Genomic DNA, 23,654 nt, shown 5'->3' on the forward strand with positions numbered 1-23,654 from the left:
CGGATGGTCAGAAAAATTGGACAGTGACTTGCAGTCCCTAGTGTGGGACAAGGGATACCATGAAGCCTCAGAGTCAGGCAGGTGCTCTGACAGTATCTTGAGTAGTAAAAGAAAGTGTTCAAGGCACAGTATATTTTATGTCTATCAAAGCTGAACAAAGTTTATTTTTCAGGTTATCTGAAATAATGATGTTTCTTGAGGGCAGTGATGTTTCTGAATCTACTTTATGCCAGGTTCAGAGATTTTTATTTTTAATTAGATTTTATGGACCTTTATGGACGCTCTCTTCAAACTCGTGCCTATAGCTCAACACAGCATTCTTTTTTGGCCATGTGGACTTTCTCTCCACCTCTAACACTCTTGGTGTTTACAGGTAGCACGTGACTTATGAGCACAATTGAACCCAAAATTTCTGTTGTTAAGTGAGACATTTGTTAAGTGAGTTGTGCCTAATTTTACGACCTTTACTTGCCACAGTTGTTAAGTGAATCACGGCAGTTGATAAATTAGTAACCCTGTTGTTAAGCAGATGTGGCTTCCCCATTGACTTTGCTGGTCAGAAGGTCATCAAAGGGAATTACATGAGCTTGGGACACTGCAACAGTCATAAACATGAGTCAGTTTACCGAGTTTCTGAATTTTTATCACATGATCATAGGGATGCTGCAAAGGTTTTAACTGAAAAATGGTCATAAGTCACTTTTTTCAGTGCGGTTATAATGACTAAATGAACTGTTGTAAGTCAAGGACTATCTGCATTTTACTCAGATAATGTACGGAGATCAAGTCTATCCTTCATTCTACATTTTACTGCCCTCTGAACTTTTCATTCTGCCCTTCTCTTCTAACATTCCTTATCCTGAATGTTCAGAGAAGACTAGTTCTCTTTGAAAGGTCCTGGGCGCTCTCTGAGCTTGCTTGTTTTCCTTCAGGTGTTTCATTACCCAAACTAGGTAACATCATCAGTGCTAGTTCTATTTCAAAAGGCCGTATGAGTTTAGAAAGAATAAATACATCTGGGCAAAATAGCTTCTAATTCCCTTTCCTCAAGATGGCCGAAGCCCTGCATTCTTGAAACTTACCAGCCTCTTAATAAGCAGAGCAAAAGGCTTCTTAGTTGCTTAGACTAATTCCAAAATAAATTTTGTATTTGGGATATTCATAGAGGAGCCACTAAGGCTTCAATGCATACTTGTTGAAAGTATCATAACATTGATAAGTTCTGAGTTGTCTTTGTGGGAATCAGATTCCTTTATTCTTCTCTGTCCCTATGAGTGTCATTGCTTTTGTATGTTCAGCAAGGAATGGCATTTGTGTGATTTTGCTCACTTTTTACTCTGCAGAAGAAAAAAAAAGTTATAAGTCTTTTTACACTTTGAATCTCCAATGAAGTTGAAGGAAATAATCCTAGCAGATACCAGGCCACATCAATAACAGGATACCTGCTATGCAAGCATCCACAGGACACAGACTCACACAATGTAGATTTGGCCATTTGTATTGCTACAGCTTGAGAAAACTACCTGGATGCATTCAGTGCCACAACCACTACAGGAAGAACATTTCCTGTTCAGCCCTTCTGTACACTACAGTTGTCCCTTTCTACATATCTCAGTGTGACATGGAATGATGGGGATTAATCTTTCACTTTTGGTTTTTCAGGCTCTGCTGGAAGCTGTCTACGCAAATTCAGCACAATGCCTTTCCTATTCTGCAATATTAACAATGTCTGCAATTTTGCTTCAAGAAACGATTATTCTTATTGGTTGTCAACCCCTGAACCCATGCCAATGAGCATGGCTCCTCTAACAGGAGAAAGCATCAAGCCTTTCATCAGCAGGTAGGCACTGGAGTCACCTGAGGAATTCTTGGCAGATCCAGGTGTCCAAAAGACAGATCTTTAGCTAATATGAAGATCAGATTGGCAGATTTTGAATTTCTTCCTCTATTAGAACCATCACCAATAAACAGTACAAAAATGCCATGGGTTTCAAATTCTTGGACAATGTTTGCAGTTGTTGTTGACGATGGACTTCTATCTCTTGAATACATGTTCCATAGGACGATACTCTAGAAAGATCTGTCTTTTATTCCTAAGGAAAACTCCTCAACTTATGACCACAATCGAATCTAAAATTTCCATTGCTAAGCAATGCACTTGTTAAGTGAGTTTTGCCCCATTTTATGACCTTCCTTGCCACTGTTGGTAAGTGAATCATTGAAGTCGTTAAGTTAACAACACTTGTTAACTTGAATTGGCTTCCCCATTGACTTTGCTTGTCAGAAGTTGGGGGAAAAAATCACATTACTGAGACACAGCAACTGTCATAAAATACATGGCAGTTGCTAAGAGTCAGAATTTTGATCACGGGACCACAGGATGTGCAGTAGTTGCTAGTGTGATAAAACAGTCATGTCACTTTTTAATGCTGTTGTAACTTTGATCATTAAACAAATGGTTGTAAGTAGAGGACTGTATTTATTTGAGCCCTAATAGTCAGGGGTTCGCTGCTGGGGGTTCGCAGGGGTTTGGGAGAGCCCCTAGCTAAGATTCTGTGCAGTTCGAAGAACCCCCCCCAATCCCACTCCTGGCTGGCCCCACCCAACTTGCCCCTCACCTCCCAGTAGTCCCCACGCAGCCTGTTTTGGATGCAGGTAAGTGCAGGGCACGCGCAGAGCTCGGGGAGGGCAATAAATGGGCCTCCCGGAAGTTCTGGAAGGCCAGAAATGGGCCCGTTTCCGGCTTCCAGAGAACCCGGGGAGGCCGTTTTCGTCCTCCTGGAGGCTTGAGGAAAACCTCCAGAGCCCAGGGAGGGCAAAATCCCCCCACCCCCACTGTGGTGCAGGAGGCCGACTAGGCCACACCCTTCCATGGCCATGCCCACCCAGCAACCGGGCAGAGAACCCGTTGCTTAAAATTTTTGAAGCCCACCCCTGCTAACAATCCTTTGGTCTGAAAACTGTCTATGCAAAACAAACTTTTACCTTGCCCTTTTTTCATATGAGAAATTTTATTGAGGCTTTCTTTGTTTTCTTCCTTTTCTGGATAATTTTCTTCATTTTTTTTTTCCTTTTGGAAAAAGGTTTCTCCATCAAAAATTTCAGGTAGTTGTTCCTTTGCCTGCAGTAGTCTAGACCATTAGGAGTAAGCATTCCATTTCTGCAGCCTTCTATGACATTGTATTCTTTAAAGAAATTTATAGGACAGCTATTTAGATCTAATTTGACCTCACTTTTAAATATTACAGATTTTTTTTCTTTTATGATACCTGGTGGATGCTCCATTTTTTTGATGAGGTCACCTCCTAGTAACAATTACAGAAATGGCTCATATTTTTTTCTGCCCTCTATTTGTAGTCCAATGGTTTATTTCTCAAGACGCTTCATATTAAAGATTGTAAACTCACTGGTATACAGCTTTCATGCTGGATGGATCTGTGCTGTGGATACTAGGTTGGAAAAGGATGAGCCAGACTGAATGTACCCTGGCAGAGCTGCGCTTGCAGTTGCTTGTTTGTAAGGATGGAGGTTGAGCTTTTAGCAGTCAGAAGGTCTAATCTTGTAACTCTTATGTCATCCCTTTCTTAGGTGTGCTGTGTGTGAGGCTCCTTCTATGGTGATAGCAGTCCACAGCCAAACAGTTCAAATCCCACCATGTCCAGAAGGCTGGAACTCTCTGTGGATTGGTTACTCCTTTGTAATGGTAATGTACACTGAGTTCCAGTTCACATCACAAAGCAAAAGTAACTATGTTGATTTAAAAAAAAAGAACAAAATGCTAAATTCATATAAGAATACTTCAGTTTAATTCAGCTGGGGGTTTACAAGGAACTGCAAGATCTCTCTTTCCAAGAGTTCTTCAGTAGGGAAGAAAATTAAATCATGGATGAAAATTAAAAATCAAGGGGGGAGGCAGGAGTTATGAAATCAGAGGAAGATTATGGCCAGTATTTCAACCATTTCTGCTCCATCCCAGATTGTAGTTCTTAATGGAATACTGGAAAAAGAAGAGAGACATTTGCAAACTCTAAAGTTCTGGATCTGAATTCAGAAACCATTGTGTGGCTCTTTTATGTTTATTTCAGTTTTGAAAATGTGCTTGGACTTTTTTCTTTTTCTTATTGCTGTTTTTTGCTGCTACAGCTGAAGAAACATTACTGTTTATGTTGGTATGAGATAAGGCTAATGTGACAAGCCCTAGTGGGGAGGAAGACCGACTAAGCAAAATAAAACATTAATGGAAAAAATAACTTTGATAAGGATTTTTCTTTAGGGTAAATTAGGAAGATTTATTCTGCAAATATGCACAGTAAGTTGCTTTAGGTTCTGAAGTCACATGAGAGAACACAAATGCTTTCAAAGCTTATTGGAAGATACAGATGGTCAAATTATAATTGGTCCTCATACTTGAAAATATAAAATCCAGATGTTAATGTCAAAACTATTTTCATTTTTCTGACTCTGATGGACAGTATTTTCCAATTCATGAATAACATCACTGGAAATAACGGGGGTGGGGGGGAGATCTATCTGATAAAGAAGCCACTCTTACTCCCCAAGGCTAGTGAGCAGAACAGTTGTAAGAATAAACCTTACTAATTACCCTAAAGAAAAACTTATCAAAGTTATTTTTTCCATTAATGTTTTATTTTGCTTAGTCGGTCTCCCTCCCCACTAGGGTTTGTCACATTAGCCTTATCTCAAACCAACATAAACAATAATGTTTCTTCAGCTTTCACTGTATCTGCAGAAAACAACTCCTAGGAAATCCAAGATGGCTCACAAGCATCCTACAGCAGAAGCCAAACTAAGATTAAAACAGAAGAGAAGGCAAGGAACTTCTCCCCCTCACTGAGTTCAGGTTCCCTGATTTAAAAGAAGAAAGAGCTTTTTGAAGACAGTCATGAATTACCTTGGCCTTGTCTTTTCCTTCATAACGGTTTCTGAGAAGTGTTGCAAATATGCAAGGCTCTGCAAGTCTCACCAGGACAAAGCAGACTTGAGATGACAAACAATGAAGATGCTTGGCAAGTTACTAAAGCAGTGTCTCTGGGTCATGGGTTTCCTAACTCCTTTGATGATTCATTATGTGCCATCAACTCAGTGTTTACTTTCAGCAACCATGCAGATGGATCTCAGGAGGATCTGGCCCCAGGCTGGCCCCTTCAGGTCTTCCAAAGATACAGTCATTGCCACTGTAGTTGAGTCCATTTATCTTGCTGCTAGTGATCCTCTTCTCTTCCAGCTTTCTCAGTATGATGGGCTTTTCAAGGGATCCCAGTCCCTAGTAGTCTATTTTCCTGGATCATCTGACCAAATGTTGAAATTTGAATAGGCAGTATTTTTCATAACATTCATATGTTACATTAATATTTTATAGGAATAGATCGTACTCCCAAGGTTATAAAGTTATGGTATTTTTAAAGGTTCAGTGCTAGATATTTGATAGCAACTCTTGCCTCTACTGCCCTCATTCAGCCTAAAGGAGGAGTTCAAATTCAGAACACTGAATCTTCAAGATAAAAAACAGAAATATCATTTAAAAGTCCACCCAATTCTCCTTTTAAAAAATTGCCCACCAGCCAAGCGGTGAATTCATAATCATAACATCCTTTGAAATATCAGAAATTTGTTGGAACAACCTATGCTCCCATGTCCCAAGTGAGATTTTTCTTTTTAGTACCCCAAAGGAACTGAAATGCCAGGGTAATATTGATTTTTGAACAAACATTTAGCAAAAGATGTTTCCAGATCAAAATTATGAAGTTTTTCTGGTAAAGAGGACTTTTTGGCAATGATAAATAACTCTAATAGAAGAATATATTTTCATCTAAACAAGGAAAACAACACTCATTGCAAGAAAACATACAATATATCAAATATATATAATGAAAACATATATCATTTTATTTGACTTCAATTCTCCAGATATTTTTGTCAATTTACAAGATTCCCACATGGATGGAAAAACACAACATCTGTATTCCATAAAAATGGAATCTCACAATAATCTAGCTGACTGGTTGTCAGCGGTCAGACAATATAAAAATCAAAATGAGGACCAAAACATCATTCCTTTTAACAAGAAGCCCAATCCTGGATTTGTTTGCCCTATATCAGAAAGCCATTATGTCAGTGTTCTATGGTTTCCAGAGCTCCTAGAATTAGAATCTTCAGGATTCCTGAAGAATCCCAGTCAGGAAAGAAAAGCAAATCTAAGGATCCATTGTACATTTTCTGCCAAGTCCTCTCCATCTCATAATTTGGAGGCTATATGGCAGAATTTAAGTTATTCAGCAGAGGTTCTGAAGAAATTGTTGCCTTCTTGGAAAGCTTCAACTGATAGGATTTATGGCAAATTTGGAAGGCCTTTTTGACTTGATAATGATGTTTCCATCAGCAGTCTTGCTTTTCCATTATGGTTTGGGAAGTTAGACTGATCCACTCCCTGTGAGAAGCGGACATTTTTAAAGGAGATCCCGCCAGTTTGCTACATCAGGAGATATAATTTCCAAATTGGAAAAAGCCCTCTGGGATACTTAAAAAATAAAAATGTACAGCAAGTATTGTCCTATTTTTCTCCCATTTGGTGTATATCTCTTTTGGTCAGTGGAAAGCAAGACAATATTTAAAATAGCTGGATATCATTTGTTTATATTCCATCTAAAATTATATCTGGGACAGATAATGCTTAAACACCAGCCACATTTTTCCTCCTTCCCCCATATTTTTTTTCCTAAAATTTAATAAACATGTCCAGTCAAAAGTTATTTTAACTTCAGCAGCTTGCCACTACTTTATGAATTTTGCTTCAGTAAAGTATTGCTTCAATTTTAGCAAGTTGTTGGTCATGTATATTCTTTTCATACTATATCTGGATTTAATTTTAATATATCCTACAAGTTTCTTCCATGCTTGTTTCTACAGACATACAAGTGAGTTTCTCAGAATTGAGTTTAAACATTTGGTGTCAGTATTACAAGTGACAGCAGAAAAAACAGCAATCACTGTATTTTTCAGTAATACGCTCTTCATTATGACAAAAACTATGTCTTTGAATCAGTATTTCTGAACCTCAGGAACTTCAACATGTGTGGACTTCAACTCCCAGAATTTCCCAACCATCATGGTAAGATGCATGGAGTTGAGCTCCATGTAGCTTAAAGTTACTGAAGTTCAGAAACTGAACTAGACTAGTATTGAGAATCAAACATCCATCAATTCAATATAATCTTAGAAAGATATACAAGAAAAAAGGGTTGGTATAACCAATTGATTTTATGACATTTTCCTATGAGATCTTGACAAGATCCTTGTCTTCTTCAGCAAAATATTTCTTTCTTAACTTTATCATGCACTGTATTTCAGTTCCTCAAATTCATAGATCTCAGAGCCAAGACAATAAAATATTCCAGAAAACAACTATATGTATTATGTACAATACTGCTGTATTATGAAAAACAGTACAACTGTACAATATTTGTGCCTAAGGACCATCTCATGTTTTTCTGGATTAATTTTGTGTAAAGTGAAATTAATTGATGTTTTGTGATCACATTTTACTAACTTCATTTGGAGTCCACTACAATTACATGCTCGCTCCTGTTTAAGGTAACCTAAACAGGATTTTAAGGGGTGGGATTAAGTTAAATATAACAGCTCTTCATTTTGAATATATAAATCATGGCTTAACATCAGACTAAAGGTTATTTTTCAGTACTCAATATTTAAATTACATTTTAAAAAATTAAATATTTTTGATTTTGCAACCTATTTCAATTTACATTGATACAAATCAGTGCACTTCAGATTCTGTTCACAGCCATGAAATTATAGCCTACAAATATTTACTAGAACGCCTTTAAAATTATGTGCAAAAAGAGCATTTGGCCGTGTAATTTAATGTGCTCCATATCTCTTGATAGCACACCAGTGCAGGGGCAGAAGGTTCCGGGCAAGCACTGGCCTCTCCGGGCTCCTGCCTTGAAGAGTTCCGCAGTGCACCCTTTGTTGAATGCCATGGAAAAGGCACCTGCAATTATTACGCCAATGCCTACAGCTTCTGGCTTGCCACGATTGAGAGGAATGAAATGTTCAAGTAAGTTGGAAGCTTCTTTTGTTAGCCGCTCTAAGATAGGGGATGTGTTTACCTATGTTCCATAATAAACATGACTATGACTAGCTGTAATAAAGTAAGCTGCTTTGCAAGTTTTATCTATTGTTATTTGTTTGTTTCCTTATGATTTTACCTGTCCCAGTATTACAGTGGCTAATGGCCAATTTTAAGTTGAACAATCAAGAGTGGTTTTGAGCGTTGTAGCCAATGTTCTACTAATAGGAGATCTGCTCTGTAAAAGAATGTCTCCTCAATCTTTTCTGCTGTTTGTTTTGGGACATATTTTCTGTTCCAGGCTTCATGTGGCTACTGTTTCACTTGCTTACCAGGAATATACAGAGTATAGGAGCTAATGTGAGCGAGTTGACGCTGTAATTTCTGCCAACAAAATATCAGGCCACTATGTTTGTAGGCAGTTCCTATAACTTGGGATTTTGCTTTCCATCTGGTTAAGGAACAAAGCTCATTTGATTTGACCCTTCTAATAATCCCAACTTCTTTATATCAACTTGGAAAATCAGTCATGCCTCTCAGTCACTTTAGTGGTATGAACAATCGTATAAATCAAGTTAATTACAAGGAGTCCTCTCTTACCAGCCATTCATTCAGTGCACGTTTGAAGTGATGACAATGCTGAACAAGCAGCACTTATGACCAATTCTAAATTCTGACCATTGCAGTATCCCTATGATCGCGTAATTCGGATTTGGACACTTACAGTAGCATCAGCTTGCATTTAAAATGGTTGTAGCGTACTGCAGCATATATGAACATCATATATAACCTCCCCTGTCAGCTTCCCACATGTAAGTTCAATGAGGAAGCCGGCAGAAAATGTCACAAATCAGTCTAGCATACCTGCACTTGTACTGCATTGTCCAATTACACTCAACACTTGGCCTTTACACACCAGTATTCCTGCATTTGCACTCTCCCATCCATACCCGGCCTTCCTACAATTGCATCATGTCATCCATACTCTGACCTTTTTGTGTGCATGCCTTATCATCCACCCCACTCTTCCTGCACTCACATATGCCATGCCATCCACCCTTGCCCTTCCTGTGCTTACGTGTGGTTTGCACCAGGCCTCCCCAAGTCTCCCCTGGCCTCCCTCAACTCACGTATGACTTGGCTGGCCCTCCCAAGTCCTCCCCCACTCCCCTGCGGCATCCCCACTGCTTCTCACTTGATCCATGTGTTTTGTGGTTATGAAAACAACTGGCAGTACTGGTTTTTTGTTGCTAAATGATGCAGGCATGTGGTGTCACACTTTATGACTACATCGCTTAGAGAGAGCAATCCCAGTACTTAATGCTGTGATAATCTGAGAATTACCTGTAAATAAATGCGAAACTCAATGGTAGCTGGATATAGAATTGTAGCCTCAGTCTGCCAAACTCAGCACAACCCAAAGATTCTCCAAAATTAGGAGCATTATGCACTCAAAGGCAAAAGTAAGCAATCACACAGTCTCCTAGTGGTTTTGACTTCAATTCTTCTCAGCTCCAAGCAACTGGCCCATGGAAAAAGAGAGTGTGGAAATGATCACAGGGCTGCAGCAACAAATCTCACCTTGCCTTTGGCCTTTTCCTCACTGATAGTGATTTTTGTTTTCAATTTTCAGGAAACCTTCATCTTCCACACTGAAGGCCGGAGAACTGCACTCAAATATTAGCCGCTGCCAAGTTTGTATGAAAAGAACATAATGACTGCCCTATTGTACCCAATTTCACAATATGGTGCTATTTTGTTAACAGCAGTGAAGCTTAGGCATATATTCCTATGTACCTCATTGTTACCAGGTATAAAACCATCAAGTGCCATACAGGAATCTGCCTGACTGGATTCTCTACTTTTTTGGCTTTTGTTTGCTGAAGAGGATAAAGATACAGTGGAGACAATGCTTCAAATGGCACTCTTGAAGAAACCTGATTTTTGTATGTCAATGTGATGCACTGAAACCTGGCTCTAAATTCGCAAGTGGCAGGAAAAAGAGAAGAATCCAGTTCTGCCACAACTCCCTTTTTTCCATATGTATGGCTTTATAGATATATATGTGGGGTTCTATCATAGTTAGGATAATTGTTAGACAAATTACCCCACAGACACAGGATTTCTGGACCCAAAATATTGTTGAAGAGCAATATGATACAGCAACATGCCAATGTTTCCTCTTGCATTGCATTCAAAGAACTGGATTGAAGAAAGCAGAGTTCTTGCTGAGGGGTTGAAGGTTTCTGCTCTGTGGTACTAAGTGGCCCTTTCTAGTCTGCCTTCTTAGGGAATTCAGGATGGACCAGTGTGTGCGCAAACCGATTCGTGTTGAATATTTATATATTAGCCATTCTGCAAATGAAGCATTGAACAATCTTTAATTATAATATATTTTTCTTTGTATCCACTCTCAGAGGAGCTATGAGAATTATTAATTCTCTTAAATAGTGATCAAATTGGCTAGGAAAAAAAAACCTAATCAACCACCATGTGATTACTACAGTAATATTCAGGCCTTCAGCTTCTTCTTTATGGATTTAATATTTTCAGGGTTTTAAAGCACTAATACACTGAATGACTTGATTTTAATATATATATACAGCCTTATGACTTGGTGAATCTTTTAGTTAATAAACTCACATGCTTATATTGGGTTTTTATAAAAATATGCTGATAATTCAAAAAAATCATATGTAAAAGAGGTTGTATAAAAATTATATTAAAATACTTTTAAATATAGGCCCTCTTGCTAAATCTTTCACAGTGGACCTTTTAAAAATTAAACATCTGTAATAAAACAATTTGTATAAAAACGTTTTCAGCAATAGTTTGTTGATTTTTGAGAAGTTGATTGTGTGGATCGATGGTTACTTTGATTCCAAATGTGCAGCCATTATCTTAGAATTGATATTTGCAATTGTTCCTGTTTTTATCCTAAATATTATTCATGTGGCTAAAGTTTAACATATCCTTTTAAACTATTCAGAACTGCTGGGTGGAAATATAGCAAATATTACCTTGCAAGCATTTGAATGGAAATGCATATAACTAATAAGCCAGGGCACTAATGTTTAAAAATGTATATACATAAATATGCATGCACAGACCAATATCAGCAGTGATGATACTGTCTCTGATACAACTGGAGTAAGGAATTTTGCTTGTTGTTGTAGTTGTTGTTGTCAGCTATTCAATCATGTCCGTCCAACCCTCGGCCACTCTATGGATCAACCTTCTCCCTGCCGTTCTGTCTCGCATTGCCTCCTTCAGATCTATCATGGTCATGGACCATGGACTTTTGTAGTGTCCTATCAATGGGTAGTAGGGCTGTCCCTTCTCCCTTTTTTTTCTGATCTTATTAAGTCTAACAGGTCAGATATCTTTAAAGCCTTGGACTGAGTTAAATTCTGGTCACTATGAACCAAGGCAACAGTGGACAAGGATGCTTTAACAGAATGTCTGAAAATGAAACATCATTCAGGATGAAACTTTGAAATTGGTTTGATAGGAAATCTAATTAAGCAACTCAAAGAAGAATTAAAGACTGAATTGCATGTGTCAACAAACGCTATCCAATAGGACTTGGTAGGTATGCTTGAAGAAGTTAATAAACAAACAAAAGAATTGTCTTTTCAAATTTAGGCTGCCCAGACTAGTGGTATTTAATGACTATCTATCAGATTTAAAGTTTCAGTTAAATATGGACAGTATAGTGTTTTTATTCCTAGGTTCAATCAGATATCAAGAACTAAGGAATATAGTAGTTGTATTTGTAAATGCTTGGATGAGAGGCAGAATTTTGCAGAAACATTTTTGTGCTGGAAGGACAAATTAAAGTATAACTTTTTCAAGATAATTTGTTTAGTCATGCTACAAAGAAAAAAAAACCCTCAAGTTTTTGATAGAAGAATGATAAAAATGGTATAAATGGAGGTTTCCGTTAAACTACTTTCATTTCAACCACAAGGGAGGATATTTCTATGCTTCAAATGATAATAAAATCTTATAAAACTAAAGAATACTTTGTAAAGAACTAATCAAATCAACTAATTATTAATCAAATAATCAGAAAATCAGAAATAGTATCTCCAAAAATAAAACTATTGCACATATCTGATAAATATATAGATATATAGATAACAGAAAAGCAATCAGTATAACATGTATAAATCTTATAAAGAACAAATAGAGAAGAACCTTCGAGATTTAAATAATTGATAGAACAAGTAAAATAATATTTTGCATTTGGGATTTACCAGATAGTTAGCTGTTACGTAATTTGTATTGTTGTATTGTTTCATATTCATTGGGAAATTATTACACACACACACACACACCACACAAAATAGACTATATAAGATGTTATACAGACTTTAATAGAATGTCAAGAGGGCTCTGAAAGAGAAGAACTAGAGAAACAGATTCCTCTAAACTAGAAGATTCAGGGAATTTAATGTTCTTATATTAACTTGTATCTAAATGGGTTGTAAAGGTGAGAGTGAGACGAAGATCACTGGAGGAAGGACCTGGGGGAAGTTTGGGAAAATGGGATATAGAAGACAAATCCAAATATTTATTATGGCCATAGATCAGAAATCCCCCCACCCTCACTGTTCAATTGTGTCTGATTCTTAGAGATTGCCTGGATAAGATCCTACATGTTTTTTTTAGCGAAGTTCAGAAGTGGTTTGCCATTGCCTCCTTTCCAGGGCTGAGAGATAAGTGACTGGCCCAAGGTCATCCAGCTGGCTTTCATGCCTAAGGAGGAACTAGAACTTGCAGTCTCCTAGTTTCTAGCTTGAAAAAAATTCAGCAATCCTGGTGGGTAGATATGAATCCTGGCTGGATACAAGGAGCAATGTAAGCCATGCTATCTGGACATTTCATCAGGATGGCATGAAAAAAAAAAATTCAAGATTCTCTGTAAACAGAACAGCAGAGAAGCATATACCGTAGCTGAGATACTCCTGAGACCCACCCCCCAACAAGGCCATATGCATTGACAGAAGAGATTTTGTAAAGTTCCAGCAAAACAGCTAAAGGCAATACATCCAACTTGGCTTGTTGAAACAAAACGATATTGGAAGAAAGATAGGACACTGGTGCATAACAATTGGGGGGGGGCAGGGGGAAACCTCACAAACTGTAGGTTAGATTGATCTGAAGATCAATGTCCCAGATTTGCTGCTTAGTTGTGTTTCAAAAGCCTAATTACTCTCCAACAAGAGTTCTAAGGAGTGGAGCCAGACTAGCTCTAAGAAGTTTAAACTCTGCTAATTTAGGGATATCAAGTTTTGTAAAACAAACAAACAAAAGGCGGTGTATGCCCAAGAGAAGCTGGGATATGACATTGACTTCAAAGGATGGAACACTATAGAGATGAAATGAAAGTCCCTTTGAATGGCAAAATCTCAGGAGAGCTGAAGAACTCTATGCTGATCAATACCATCTATAAAAGAAAAGTGAAGGATAGTGAACCTAGAAGCACACTGAGATAGTTTTGTTATGCATCTGCTTGACAGAGTTCCCATTTAATTTCCACTTATAAATTTCGTAATTATTTTGTGCAAATACTAAAATTTCATTTTTTTCTGATGGTTTATAACACATTTTTCTTTAAGGCACAAAGAGATAAAAACTTTTAGTGCCCATCTCATTTCACATTGGTAAATATATATGATTACAACATCATGTGCATGCAGAACAGCTGGTAAAACTGTTTACTAATTCAAAGGGCAGATTAACAAGGTAATGGTTAGGAACTGAGAGGCCCTGGATTATTGATTTAATATACAAATTGAAAACCAAGGGGATTAAAATGCACCCTGCCTCAACTGTCTGTGTGGAAATAGCTCTAGAAAGACATTCTCAAGGATAGCATCTAACAGGTATTAGAGACACTTTAATTTTTCCCATAGGTTCAAATCAAAAGTTGATTTGAAATCAATGAAGGCTGTGAAGAGAATATCTAAGGTAGGAAGAGAATTTTTCAGCTAAATGGTGAAGAATCAGATAGCAGTCTAATGCTGGGTGGTCCCCCACTAAAGTCAGACTATTCCTCAACTAGAACATTCGCACTTTCAATCCCGTATCGTACTTTTGGCTGGAGATATTTGGTGTATAACTTGTAGTAAGCAGGCTGATGAATCTAGAGTTGGCAGGATCCATTTTTTTCATAACAGTGGCATGGTTCTAGTTCCAGCAGAAAACATGCCGAACTCTTAATGCATGTAAATAAAATGATTGCCAATCTTTGTTCTCCTCAGTAATTCTGGGACTTTTCCAAGTCTTAACTGAAATAATCTCATTAACCTCAGCTGTAAATGCAGATGGCCAGTTAGAAAGAGCATTTTAATAAGTCACAATTGGATTACCTAATTATTTAATTGTAAAGATACTCTGGAAATAATGCTGCCATGTTTCTGCAGCTATTTGGCAGGTTGAACCAAAGTCTCTTATTATTAAAAAGGCTGTCAACAGAGGTCTCCAATTTGCTATTATTGGTTGATTGAATGCTCATAGAAAAAAATAATTGAAACTTGTAGAAACCAAAACGACAATTCTTTTTATTAACTAAGAAGTTGTCTACAATATTGTCAAGGTCAGTTGTGAATAATTTTATCATACAGAACAACATCTTATTTTCATTATTCTTGTTCTTTTTAAGCAAATTATAACTTTCAATTGCTGTATTCCAGTCATAGGAATTCACCCAATAAACCTCTGTTAAATCTATTAAGTCCAGTTTTCCGTTCAAGATCATTCTTCTATTATTTTTCATATTCTGAACAGTTGTGTGTTGACAATTCAAACAGCTGTTTTTCCCCTGAATGTTCACTGAGAGGTTTAATACATCCTAATATGGAAACTGCAGGGGTGGGGGTGCGGGAATATCTGAAAGTTTATCCCAGGCAATTCCATCCAGATATAAGAGTTGTGTTAATTAACTTGGTACTATGTAACTCAGGCTGAGTATTTTCTCTGTTTTAAGATTCTGTGATTGCCACAGACCAGCATTCAAAATATAATTCTCATCTCCATTCCTTGGTCTTGCCAGCTTACAGACCTTTTTATTTCCAGCCACTACAGGATACAGTTTAGTACATTTTAGCCAAATTTGCCAGTCCTTGTGAGATACAATCCATACTGGGCCAGCAATCCATTAACAACTTTTGCATTGAAAGAACTTTTATTTTCTTTAATCATTAGTACTGCATTTAATTTTCCTGCAAACTTTATAAACCAATCTTTGTATTTAAAGTACAACACACATTTTCAAACAACAGTTTTGTTCATTTTATTTGTGAACTCACTTCATTTAACCCTTTGGATTTAAATCCCATATCTCTCTCGCATCTGAAAAGGTATCTATAGGTGTGGAAATGTTTTCTCATATTTAACAAAGCAAAAATAAACCTCAATTGCAATTAAATCACAATATCATTAAAAAGGCATTTCTAATTATCCATTTTGCAAGAAAAACAGCTAATTGTTTGCAGCATAAAAGGAAATTAACCCTCTCTTGCCTATCATGTGAAAACATTTTTGTGCTATAGCTGGAACACCGTTGTTATCCTGTCAATCACAGAGAAACATAAACAGCTCATTGTTTACAGCATGACTTAAGCTTTTTGTAATCCCATTGTAATAAGTAATCATATCATGTTAATAACACTTTCGCTAATTCAAAATGAGCAAATGGTTTAACATACTATACCATAATATAATTCACACAGACACAAAGAAATGACAAAAATTTTGGCAAAGATTTTGCGTTCCCTCAAAATAAAATGAGAACAGCAAAACATCTATATCAGCATGCTTAATAACTGTTATGTAACACAGTTAATAATAATATTAAAGATGTTTGTGCTATTTTGGACAATTTTCTATCCTGTAATTTTATTTGGATTTACCCAAGAAGGTTATTTGCTACAGGGGTTATAAAATCAGTCATAGGCATTACACAACAAGCTTCCCCCTTTAAAATTTTATTGCTAATGACAATGCAGCTCTCTGAGACAGAGAAATGAGGTGGGGGAGAGAAAACAAAGCAACAAATATTCCTCATCTTGGACAAATTCAGTGGTTAAGAAAATTAACTGAAAGCAACCCTGGACGGACGGACTTTTCCTTCTCCTCTGAAGAACCTTTATTTAATTTAAAATAAACCAAAAACAAATGAGAATTAGTTGTGAAATTCAAATAAGGTAAACTCTGGTCAGTTTAAATGAGTTTTTTTATATAACAGCCAGACTTTAACTGGGCTTTCCCTCCCTCCCACCCCCATTTAGACATAACAATAAATCTTGACAAATCAGAACCATCTACTTCTTTTAACCCAGGTGCAGGTTTGTAGAAGATAAAGGAATGCTGGCCTCACACTTGTTCTCTTGTACAACAATAAACAATGTTCTGGTTTTTTGTCCAAATTGGGCCACTCTAAAACGTAAACAACAGTCTGTTTCAAGCCAGAAATCGCAGAGAATTTATAGTATATTTTAATTCCTCTTGTACACAAAAAGCATTATTGGGAATATCAGGGTGATTCACAATCAGGGTTGCCAATCAATTATGGAGAACAAGTCAGTACAGGTAGCCTTTGAGTTACAACAGTCCATTTAGTGACCAAAGTTACAACGGCAGTGAAAAATGACTTAATGACTATTTTTCACAATTACCTTTGCAGCATCCCTATGATCATGTGATCAAAATTCAGATGCTTGGCCACTGACTCATATTTATGATGGTTGCAGTGTCCAAGGGTCATGTGATCACCTTTGTGACCTTCTGACAAGCAAAGTCAATGGGGAAGCCGTTCACTTAACAATCAGGTTACTAACTTATCAACTGCTAACTTATTCACTTAACAACTGCAACAAGAAAGGTCGTAAAATAGAGCAAAACCCACTTAACAAATTTCTCACTTAGCAATGCAAATATTGGGCTCAATTGTGGTTGTAAGTCAAGGATTACCTGTAATGTATTTAATCTTGCTTTTTATTGTGCTGTTTAATCAGTTGTCAAAAAACCCCAATACTTTTCCTTGTTAGCTTTTTCAAAAGATTAACACAACTGATATTGTGCTCAGTTGGTTTCAAAATATAGGTTGATCAAATCAGTGTCATCAGCCAGACCCTCTGGACACCAACCTTGAGGCAGAAGGTCCCAGGCATGTTTCCAGATCTGGCTCAGATAGCAAAATGTGTCATGTTGAGAAAGTTGGCAGTCCTATCTATCATCTAGTTTACTTTCCAATTGTTCATAATTTGGCTTTGGTCATCAATAATGGAGTATATTGCAGGGTAAATATTTATGGGATGAACTTTTCAGCATGTGAATGTAGCTATTGCCTATTTAATTCAAGTTACAATTCTGTCATTGTCATTTAAATGTGCTACATAAATGATTTGCTCTTGGAGACTAAAATCTGTAGGGCCTCATCAGCATAAATATGTATCACTATTGTGCCTATTAGTTTTTTTAAGTGAACATTTTTTCCTTTTAAAAAAGCGGTTCTTGTGATCTGCAGTTTTTTATATCTGCAAGTAACAATTAGAGATCAGATTTTAATAGTTGCAGAAGGTTTTTGCATATCTAGTTTTTGCCATGTCTGGTTACTTTATGCATGTACTTAAATGAGGGGTGGACTTTGCACATGCCTAAAGTATGTTTATTTAAGGTTAGAGTTAGGTCATCTGTGCAAAATACCTGTATTTGTTTTTTTTCTCCTTGATAAGACATGATGGATTTTGACAGATCATCTCAGCCATGAAGCTTCATGTGGTTCTCTGCAGCAAATGGCTTCTGGAGCAATTCACTTGGCTGCTGATGGAGATGCCACATGGTTCTCCACTTTGCATGATGTTTTTACAGTCTCAATGGAGAGGCCTCTCCATTGTTTCACCAGAGATCAGTGTTGTCTGCAGACTTCTTGCAACATCTATAAATTGCATCATTAGTTGCTGGTGCTGCCCACCAACCATTCATTTGCTATTAGTTTGCTTGAGGAAGACACAGGAGCCATGGTGAGGAGCTCATGACTGGGTGGACTCAGTGAAATTTGTTAGGACTGAGCAAGGACCAAAGGAACACATACAAATACATTACATAGACGACTGTTAGAGGAGGAAGAGTGGATATACTCATGGGAGGAAGAGATGACCATAGAGTCTAGAATCCTTCCCTATACCTGCCCAAATTCCCGCAGAGTTCAGATCTCATTCTGTGATTTCCTTGTCCGCAATTCTATACCAGAATGGAGATGGCCCTTGTCTTGAGAATAAGGTTTTCATGGACATGCATATACCCTTCCATGGTCTTTGCTATCAACACAATACAACGTACTGTAGATAGTTATATCCAGGCTCTATATAGAAACAAGATGCTAGCTATTATTTCTATTACATCTCCTTACACAGACATTGAAAAATACCTATAACTGCTGTGAAATCTTCAATATGAGTATCACCTGAAATTCCTGGCATTTATTTAACAAAACATGTTACCATTATTTCTTTTCAAACTGAAGAACAGTCAGAATTAACAGTGCTAAATCTACATAACATACTTTGCCAGAATGGAATTGAAAGGACCAAACTCTAATGTTTATTTCATTGCTATTAATTTTGTTTTAGCTCTACAGTTAGATTTCTTTATTACTGAAATAAAATTCTAGCACAATTTCATGTTTATAACTACTTCCTCTAATTGAGATAAAGCTAGAGGTGAGGTATCGATCAATAAACAGGGTAAATGCTGTGTGAAACACTGAAACTGGGTAAAAGAGATGGCTTGATGGATTAGTTAGCTCAGCAGAGGACATATACACACTGCATTTCAGGGTAAGCCTTTGCAGTTAATAGTCAGTGCAGCACACTCGCCGTGATTGTTAAGCAGAGGATCCTCTAGGGAATCTGAAGACCTATGCTCAGCATACGTACTATTCCCTCTGCAAATATTGCTGTCTTTCAGAGATCCAGACACATACAAACATGCTTATGGATTGGGTACTTCATAAATAAATAGGTGTTCAACGTTTATTCCTATTATATTAGCTCAAACAAAACTACATTGCAGAATAATCTGGATAGGTAGTTTTATATCCACATGTTTACAGTCACAGGCAGCATAACTTCGTAGTTATATACAGTTTGGCTGAAAATAAGTTAAATCTTTAAAGAGCATATAATTTAACTTAGAATAACCTTTCACTTGTTTAACTGTTGTGGTGCGCATGTGCAGTAGGTTTTTGGCAAATCAGCAAGTTTCTCACAAAGGAAAAAGTATTCTGAAATGGCCACCACATTGATAAATGTTACTGTGGTAATTTAGAAGGTTCCTGTGAAACAAAGAACCACCTATATCTAAGCTGAAGTCTATACTGTATTAGTTTACAAACAGTTTCCAGTTTACAATGGTAAAAACCAATAACGTCACAATGTATATAAATGCTAATTGAAGACAAGTATTTTAAAATGGAATAGAAAGTAGCATGTTAAAAACTATCACATACACACAGCAAAGACAAAGATTTTCAGCAGCTGTGTTTTCAGGGTGGGGACAGAAGCAGGAAAAACTGTCTAAACACCAGTCCAGTTTTGTAATTTCTATCATTGCTATGATATTGATCAATTTAAAAATAAAACTCTAAATGTGCATAATTTTTCTTTTTTTTCTAAGGCTCTGAAAATAGAACACAAAGTAAAAGTACATACTTGAGAGGCATGTAAAAATCCTATCCCACGTGCATTACATATGCATCTGACATTAAAATAATTGTTAAAAAGTGTGGATGAATTATTGAAAAAATTGCACCAAGTTTTTTTTTCCTGCAAAGTTAGTCTTGAGATAGTAATCAAATAATTTTGTTTTGATTTCAAACTAGTTACTATATTATCAGTTTTTCCTTAGTTTGAATTAACTCAACAAAACCAAAACTAATTAATCACAAGTTAGTTCCCCAAATCACAAAAGTTAAAAAGCTGCTGTTATAGATGAACAGATGAAATGTTGACACAGAAACTGGACCGTTCATCAGAGTCCCACGAAGTGCAAACCATCATTCAGACAACCAGGGAAAACTGATCCTGCTCTATAGGCTTCTCCACCCAGGCCCCAAGGCCAGCCTTCAGAAATGCCTTAAACAAACACTCTTTGGCAGTTTGATATTCCGCAGCTACCTGTTTTGTTTCATGATAGATATTTGGCTTATTGACTTTTGAATGAAGACTGGCAGGAAGCTGGATAAATCAAAGAGAGAGAAAAAAAAGAGATGTTTATGAAAGCATCATCTTGATTGCTCTAAATTCTTGTAAATTGAAACCCAATGAACTGATGTGGGTTTTTTTTTTTAAATAAAATTTTCCATTAGAATCAATCTCTAAATCGACACCAAATACCCCATGTCCTTCCTCCTATTTTGCAATTCCAATTTTACACTGCAGTGCTTTCAACTCCACAAATAAATAGCAAGTGAACACAGAATCTTGCTAACAGAAAAAACCATTTGGACTTAAAACAATCCCATCCTTTTCCAATCAATTATTCATGTCTGTTTCATGGTTCATTCCCCTTTAGTGAGAGCTGTTGAAAGCAGAGCAACCCCCCCAAAGGTTATTTGAATTACACTCAGCAGGATGAAAGGGAAGTGCATTTCATCTCGCAGCCTATTCTTTTCCTAAAGGCCCATGAGGCTACAACCATGCCCAGCCATGCAGAGGCAGATGCTTTTGATCTAGGTAAATCAGTGTAGTGGAGATAGAAAATAATTTTCTCCCAATATATTTTTATGGATATTTTTAAAATTAGGTTTCTTTGAATAAATACTTAAAGTGCTCATAATATTTTGCAGTAGTCACTTTCTTTGTTTTAAGTAAATTTCATCTGCTACTTATTCTTGTTTTTTTTTTATTCTTCTCAATTCAATAGAATAACAGAAAGAAGTTAGTCAGAGGCTCTGTCCTTTCGTAAGATAACATTCCAAAGAATGAAAACAGAATTCAATTTGGGGAAAAAGAAGCTGGCCAGTAAAATCCTGACCTCAAAAGAGGGTTCAATCTGGCCAGGGGGTGTGAAGTAAAACATTCCAGAAAAAAAATATGCCAATTCAACTCTATGGGAGAGGTGGCTGGACAGCAGTTCAAAATGTTACTGAAATGTTCATTCTAAGCTCCCCTCCCCCCCGAATGACCCAGAGAGGAGATATATAGCCTGTCCTGTACATAAACATGAACGGGGGGGGGGGGACGGGGGACGGGGGGACCTACACTGCAAGAACAGAAATACCCATATAGACCCAACACACATAGTTTGTTACAAATAGCCACTGCTGATAAAGAGGATGGAAACGATTTTAGAAGCCATGCTCTACATATTTTTCTTTTGTTAGTAATTTTTGTAAATATTATTACATTTTGCTAATGTAAGAAGGAGGAGGAGGAGGAGGGATGGGAAAAGGAGGAGAACACTTTCTATACTTATTAGAAATGAATATGTTAAGATTAGAGTTCCCCAAAGTGGTCAGCATCTACTCCCAAGGTTCCACAGGTATAACCAAGGAGTCAATGTTATTAGTAGTAGTATTACTATTAGTATGGGTGTACTATTTGTTAAAGTAGTATTTATGAAATTATTTTCATACAATAAATATTTAGGAGCCGATGAACAAGCTCAAACTTCATAAAGAGTTTGAGGACTTTTGATGTAGACTTTTTTTCCTAGATCATTTCATGCCAGCTATAAGCAAAGCTTTTCCTGTCCTATTCTATGAGATAAATAGGAGATAAGAAAATGGATTTACACCATGGATAGGAAGATCGTGGCTCTGCACATGTTATCTACATTTCTTATAACAGATGAGTGTCGTTGGGGCTTCTGGAAGTTTAGCTCAGCAATATCTGGGGGAAAAAAAGTAATTCCCTATCAAAGAAGCCAATGTGTCTCAGTTCTATATCCCAAGTTGCTCTTGGAGCAGCAGCAACAATAAATTAATATTTGATGTTCATCAGAGTTCATACCTTGAAAACATTCAGCTCTCAGAGATAAGATCAGATAATAAGTCCAATAGCCGTAAAGTAGCATTGGACTGTCTGTTTTGAAAACCTACCTTTGTATAAACACGCATCCAGCGAGTATATAGTGCATGCTTACAAAGACGGGATGCACGACCAAGCTCATCCTTGCCTGTTGTAGCATTAATGACTTCCAGCCCAGCATCCCCAACTGTCCAGTTCACGCTGAAATTAGGTGCTTTTCCGGGTTGACGGGCTTCAGCATTGCTAATACCTGAAATAACCAAACAAAAATATCAGTAACTGGTAGAAAAAAGTAGGGCAATACCAAGTAGATTGTAGGTCTGTTTTAGAGATCAAATCATTTCCAATGTTTAATAAAAGCTAGTATATAAAATCAAGCAAGCGTGGGCATAAAAGCAATGTTAATTTTTTGCTCTTCTGTTAACTATGCTTTCAGTTTATATATATATTAAGAGGAAAAAAGTACACTATCACTTTTCAGAATAGATTAAATGTATTTACTGTAATATATATTTATTTTTCCTGGTGTTAACATTTTTAATTACAATCTCCAGCATGTAATTATCTTTTATTTATATATTTTTCATCAATCCACAAAATATTTCTTAAATGATAATACCGTGTTTCTCACAAAATAAGGCCAGGCCTTTTTTTTTTTTTTTGAGGCCCGAAAAAATGGCTAGGACGTCTTTTCAGGGGTAAATTAATTTCTCCCTCCCCCTCTCTCACCAGCGCCATCTCCAATAACAGCGCCAGCAGTGGTGGAAACTGTGGAAGTTATGGAGGCAGCTCCCCCACCCGAGAAGCAGCTGAAACGCTTCCACGGTTCCCACCTCTGCTGCCGCTGTTATTGGAGACGGTGCTGGCGAGAAAGGGACAGCTGCAGCTTGGCCTGGGCACTTGGAATGCAGGAACGGGCTGCGCACCAGGACTTTTACAAACTTTCAGAGCCCAAGGCTGGAGCACCAAGGGTAGCAGCAGCAGAGACGCTTGCTCGGCTCTTCTCACACCCACCCAGCCACTCGGGATTAAACCAAAATGCAGCGTGTGGCACTCCCAGGTACCTCAAAATGTTTAATTTTTCCTGTTGTTATGGGGATGGGGCAAAAGTGGGAGCGACTTAGACTCTGTTGTTGGAGACGGCGCTGGCGAGAGAGGCGCCAGCACCGGTGGGAACCGTGGAAGCTAGGGAGGCCTGAGAAGCGGCTGAAACACTGCCAGACATCCACGCAGATGCCACCTGCTGACCCGGGTAAGGGAGCCCGCCATGCTACACCATGGTGTTAGGAGCAGCTGATGGTGAGGCGTAGCTGCCCGCGGGGCACTCCTGATGGCAAGTTCCCTCCCCCTTCCCCCCCCAATTTTGCATGTTTTAAACTAGGCCTAAATTTGGGGTAGGGGCTTAATTTCATTTTATGCCTAGAAAACATGCTGGGTCTTCCTATGGGGGGGGCGTATTGTTGGAGAAACACGGTAATAATTTGAATTGTATTTATTTGATTCAG

General features: G+C 37.5%; 2 protein-coding genes and 1 long non-coding RNA gene across 6 annotated transcripts in view; 1 reads left to right on the forward strand and 2 right to left on the reverse strand.

Moving 5' to 3' along the window:
- The window catches only part of COL4A1 (collagen type IV alpha 1 chain), a 142,614-nt gene extending 131,688 nt beyond the window's left edge, over positions 1–10,926 (forward strand). The window contains exons 49-52 of the mRNA XM_026707637.2: positions 1,663–1,840; positions 3,589–3,703; positions 7,926–8,098; positions 9,744–10,926. Of these exons, the coding sequence (XP_026563422.2) occupies positions 1,663–1,840; positions 3,589–3,703; positions 7,926–8,098; positions 9,744–9,825 (548 nt within the window). The 3' untranslated portion in view covers positions 9,826–10,926. The remainder of the gene's footprint in view (positions 1–1,662; positions 1,841–3,588; positions 3,704–7,925; positions 8,099–9,743) is intronic.
- LOC148127891 (uncharacterized) lies at positions 142–9,781 on the reverse strand. The gene is made up of 3 exons (XR_015740688.1): positions 9,692–9,781; positions 2,986–3,185; positions 142–1,337 (listed from the first exon to the last, which is right to left on the reverse strand). It is a non-coding gene; the product is annotated as an uncharacterized LOC148127891 (long non-coding RNA).
- Positions 10,927–19,134: 8,208 nt separating the features above from the next.
- Positions 19,135–23,654, reverse strand: part of ADARB1 (adenosine deaminase RNA specific B1) — a 66,418-nt gene continuing 61,898 nt past the window's right edge. For all 4 annotated transcript variants that reach the window (XM_026707661.2, XM_026707663.2, XM_087919447.1 and 1 more), the window contains 2 exons: positions 22,221–22,399; positions 19,135–20,355 (listed from right to left, as the gene is read on the reverse strand). In XM_026707661.2, coding sequence (XP_026563446.1) covers positions 20,179–20,355; positions 22,221–22,399 — 356 coding nt within the window. In that variant the 3' untranslated portion in view covers positions 19,135–20,178. The remainder of the gene's footprint in view (positions 20,356–22,220; positions 22,400–23,654) is intronic.

Source organism: Pseudonaja textilis, chromosome 1, assembly GCF_049901715.1.
Source record: "Pseudonaja textilis isolate UNSWEBS1 chromosome 1, rPseTex1.2, whole genome shotgun sequence".
Taxonomy (NCBI): Eukaryota; Metazoa; Chordata; class Lepidosauria; order Squamata; family Elapidae; genus Pseudonaja; species Pseudonaja textilis.